This window comes from Bison bison, unplaced genomic scaffold, assembly GCF_000754665.1.
Source record: "Bison bison bison isolate TAMUID 2011002044 unplaced genomic scaffold, Bison_UMD1.0 scf7180017864512, whole genome shotgun sequence".
In the NCBI taxonomy this organism is placed as follows: Eukaryota; Metazoa; Chordata; class Mammalia; order Artiodactyla; family Bovidae; genus Bison; species Bison bison.
Genome location: NW_011495066.1, coordinates 2,774,623 through 2,779,451, shown reverse-complemented (window position 1 = coordinate 2,779,451; position 4,829 = coordinate 2,774,623). Strand labels below are relative to the sequence as shown.

The following is a 4,829-nucleotide window of genomic DNA, read 5'->3' as shown; positions in this document are numbered from 1 at the left end:
ATGTGCTGTCACTGGTTTGAGAGACTGGGGTTACGTACATGGTTCACTGTGGATGTTCAACCAAGGGCATCACAATGAGACCCAAAGACCGGGAGGGAAGCGCCACCATGTTCAACTCATGGGCCCCCTCAAGGGGCGGACTGACCCACACTTTCTCTGTGAGTGCATTTTGGTCCCTCTGAGACAGAGCTGTTGCTCTGGTCTGTGTATCAGACACACGTTTCCGCCGACTGTGCAACCAGCGGCATATAAATCTGTGTCATCTGCAAACACGAGTTCTTGCCACAAGCCAAGCCCTTGAAGTTCATGTGGATTTCCTATTGCCTGCTCTTGGCTGCTTCCATAAGCACTATAGCAGTCATTTCGAAGTTAGAGTCTGTTGTTAGTGAGCAGACTGCCTTTTTGTTAGATATCTGAGCTCTGACGTCAGAGCACGTGGCTGCCCAGAAACAGTCATCTCACTTTACTATGTTACTATACTGTGCAGCAAGGAAAAGGAAATGGCAACCCACTCCAGTATTCTTGCCTGGAGAATCCTGTGGATGGAGGACCCTGGTGGGCTGCCACAGCCCATAGGATCACAGAAAGAGTCAGACACGAGTGAAGCAACTTAACACACACAGCATCCTAACCAATCACCTAATGCCACCCTTCTAGTAGGAATTTTCTGTCTTAAGGCTATAAAAATGGGCTGCTAGCCAATCAAAGGGGCTGGCTCTCCCTTGACCGGCCCCCTGTTCTAAAGGCGTCTCCCTCTCTGATAAACTCTCCTCTCCTCTCATTCTGCCTCATCTCTGAAAACTTTTCCAGCCCGTGCACAGACCACCACACTCCCCCAAAACACACTTCCTTCAGAGTGCAGTGACATTCAGATGCCATCACATCTGAGACCACCTGCAACCTGCCTCCAGCCTCTCAAAGTGGACTTCTTCTTGCTTCGAGATGCTGAGTCACAGAGAGTACTTCGGTCTGTCTGACCCCTTTGCAGACACTCACACTGACGGGGCGGTGAACCTCGTATTCCCTGCTGCAGCTTAGGGAGTGACCTGCCTGGATTGAAGTCTCAGCTCTACGACCTCTGTGAGCTTGGACACGTCACATGTCTTCTGCTGCCTTGGACAGAAACTAGAGATAGAAAGGTGAGCCACCAGGATAGGGGGTGCCAGTTAAGCCAGACTTGAAGTTATCCAGTGCAGCCAACACTGCACTGGAAGGCAGTCGGATAAGGATACTCGTGTTAGCTTGGGTTCCTTCTTTGTCTCTGGACACAAACCCCACCCTGTCCTTTCCAGCCTGGGCTCGTCTCTTTGGAGGCTGAGAAATGGAGCTCAAGACTTAGTCAGATGGCTCCAGCATTGAATGTTCTGCTGACTGCTCTCTTAGGCACTATTTCTCAAGCCATCCATTTCTGCTATCTCTTCAGAACAAAGACTGGGTTTCCTTCAGGAAGCCAAGTCAGGTGAGGTTAATTCCCCACAAAAACCACAAGTCAGACTCTTTGGCTTCTAACTCTCAGTAGCTCACTCATAGTCTGACTCTTTGTGACCCCATGGCCTGTAGCCTGCCAGCTCCTCTGTCCACGCAATTCTCCAGGCAAGAATCCTGGAGTGGCTAGCTGCTGTTCCCTTCTCCAGGGGATCGTCCTGACCTCTGATGGAACCCTGGTCGCCCGCATTACAGGCAGATTCTTTACCTTCTGAGCCACTAAGCCCAGGTTCAAAACCCACCCACTGTGTGCAATATTTACAGAGCTACTGAATTCCCCCGGGGTGGGGGTTGGGGGGCAGAAAAAGAGTTGCATGCCAAGCTGTAACCCACGACAACACTTTTTTATCCGCTTAAAGCTCTGTAGGCAACCTTGAGCAGTTTTGTCCGTTCTGGAGACACTGGGCAGAAACGGAGGCCAAAATGCAGTGATGCTGTTGCACAGATCCACCCCCCAAATCTTTGGCATCAGGGCAAATGGACAAACGCGGCATTTCCATCTTTTAAGGCACGTTCCACACACGATCTTCCAAAAGAATGTTCTGCTTTCCAGGAGCCAAGGAAATAGAAGATCAACTGTTCCAAACAGGTACTGAGATCTCCACTCTCTGAAGGACTCAGGGTCTTGGGAGTAGTCCTATGATGGTTTGTCCTGTGTTTACAAGCAACTGCATACTCTCCAAGGGTGGTTAAAGTTTCAACACCATCAGTGTGTGTTCTGACTTCTATCAGAGCAGCTGAGCAGCTGCCCCTGCTTCCAGACAAGCCAGCCTGGATCTTTCTGAAGTGGTAGCGTTTGCAGCTCCTGGTTAGAGGCCCTGCTTCCATCTCGCAGTGACCTCCCCTCTGCCTTCCACCCCAACAGAAGCCCAGTCCTGTGGTTTTCTAGGAGGAAGGCTGAGGAGCTGAGGCCAAACTCTGGCTTATGTAAAACTGCAAAGCTGGTGGTGGAAATGGAGATGAGCCTCTGGCGTGGGAGACGGTGGAGGAAAAGCATAGGGATGCCTTACATCTGGTTGGAAAAATTCTGAGACCTCATGTTTACTGCTGGGAGGAGGTCAAAGACTGTCTGCTCCTGGCTGCAAATGGACCTGTTAAATTTCCTGATGGTAAGTATGATGGAGCTGGTGTTTTTCTTTCTTTCTTTTTTTTTTCAAATTTTGATTAGTGAAGAATCTGCCTGCAATGTGGGAGACCTGGGTCCGATCCTTGGGTTGGGAAGATCCCCTGGAGAAGAGAAAGGCTACCCACTCCAGTATTCTGCCCTAGAGAATTCTATGGATAGTATAGTCCATGGGGTTGCAAAGAGTCTGACAGGACTGAGGGGCTTTCACTTTCACTTTTAGTAAAGCCATAACTTAGATGAGGCTCTTAGATTTTCAACTTGAAGAGTTTTTTTTTTTCAAGTCCACTCAATGTATTACCGATAGTACTAATATCATTTTGAAACTATTATGCGTATAGAATTAAGCATGACTTTCAATGTTTAATGCAGTTCCTCTAAAAATTAAAGCAGTTTGGCCTCCCTGGTGGCTAACTTGGTAAAGAATCCACGTGCAATGAAGGAGACCTGGGTTCAATCCCTGCGTCCGGAAGACCCCCTGGAGGAGGGCATAGCAACCCACCCCAGTATTTTTGCCTGGAGAATCCCATGGACAGAGGAGCCTGGCGGGCTACAGTCCACGGGGTCGCAAAGACTCGAACAGGAATGAGCGACTAACACACTTTAAGAAAATCTGAATAAACTTGAACTTTTTTTTTTTTTCCTAAAGAGAGTTACTCTTGAAAGCTAACATACAATGTCAAAAATCTAACCTTACATGGTTGAGATGAGTAAAAATTGAGCGGACCTGAAGGTATAAAACGTGTGTGTGTATGTGTGTGTGTGTCCAGTTTGGCAAAAGAGTTTCCCCTTTCTTCAAAGTTTTGTTGATTCCAAGCAAAAGTCCTAGCTCTGTGGGGTGATTTCCCTGGCGGAGGGGGGCCACAGAAAAGCAGTATTTTCATGCTAATCACGGCAGGGTCACTGTTTATGAACTGGCAACGGATCAAAATGAAGGATGTCAGAGACTCAGACTGCTCAGACCTGGCAAGAGCGCGTGGTTTCTGGGGGAGATGGGTTAAGATGAGACAGCACTGTCGAGGGCTCCGGGTTCTGGAGAATTAAGCACCCCCGCCCCCTCCCCCTCCCGGGAAGGCCTGCTGACCGGCAGGAGAGCGGACTTCCCGACCCTGAGCTCTCTGCCCCCACCCCTCCTCCTCGTTACCAAGCATCACCCTCGTGAGGCCTCGTGGCGTTCCGCGCTGCCCTCGCCGAGCCTGGCGCCTTTTCTGCCAGCGCGGGGCGGGGATCAGGCGGGGGCAGCGGGGAGGCCCAGGGCACATGACGCCCCCTCCCCGCGGCCCCCGCGCCCAGCACATGACTCAGGCCGGCAGGCAGACCCGAGCCACGCGCGTCCCCAGCACGACCCATGGCCTCTCCGCGACTAGGCACCTTCTGCTGCCCCACGCGGGACGCCGCCACGCGGCTCGCGCTGGGCTTCCAGCCGCGGGCTTTCCACGCGCTGTGTCTGGGTAGCGGCGCGCTCCGCCTGGCGCTCGGCCTCCTGCAGCTGCGGCCCGGGCACCGGCCCGCGGGCCCCGGGATCGCCTCAGCCTCGCCGGCGACCTCGGCCCGCGTCCCCGCCTCCGTGCGCATCGTGCGCGCCGCAACCGCTTGCGACCTGCTTGGCTGCCTGGGTGAGCGCGCGAGCCGCGCGGGCGAGGGTGGGTGGGGAACCCGTCGGTGTTCGAGTGAGGGCGCCCGGTCCGCGGGTGGGGGACCCCTTCTTGGGAGGTGAGGGCGCACGGCCGGGGACCCCTCCGTGCGTGGTTCAGGGCCCGTGCGTACTGCACTGATGGAGACCCCTCCGCGCGCAGCTGAGGGCGCGCGGCCCGCGAGTAGGGCTCCCTCTGCGGGTGAAGACGTTGGGCCCCTAAGTAAGGGCGCGTCTATGCGTTTTTTCAGGGCGTGCCTAGGTGCGCGGTTGAGAACCCGCGGCCCACGGGTGGTCCTCCGTGGGAGTTTGACGGGGTGAGGCCCGCCAGTGGGGACCCCTTCATGGGAGTTGTGGGCGCACGGCCCGTCGTAGGTGGGGACCACTGAGTGCGCGGTTGAGGGCGCGCAGCTCAAAGGTGGGGACCCCTCCGTGCGCAGCTGAGCGCGCGCGGCCCGCGAGTAGGGCTCCCTCAGTTTGTGGGTGAGGACGCCCGGCCCCCAAGCAGAGACCCGTCTGTGCGTTTTTTCAGGGCTCGCCTACGTGCGCGGTTGAGAGCCCCACGGCCCCACGGGTGGGCCTCCGAGC

The 4,829-nt window shown here is 54.7% G+C and overlaps 1 protein-coding gene across 1 annotated transcript in view; it reads left to right on the top strand.

The window, feature by feature from the left end:
* The first annotated feature begins 3,956 nt into the window (after nt 1-3,956).
* GPR143 (G protein-coupled receptor 143) overlaps nt 3,957-4,829 on the top strand; it is a 30,130-nt gene continuing 29,257 nt past the window's right edge. Inside the window, exon 1 of the mRNA XM_010829902.1 lies at nt 3,957-4,224. Within this exon, the coding sequence (XP_010828204.1) occupies nt 3,957-4,224 (268 nt within the window). The remainder of the gene's footprint in view (nt 4,225-4,829) is intronic.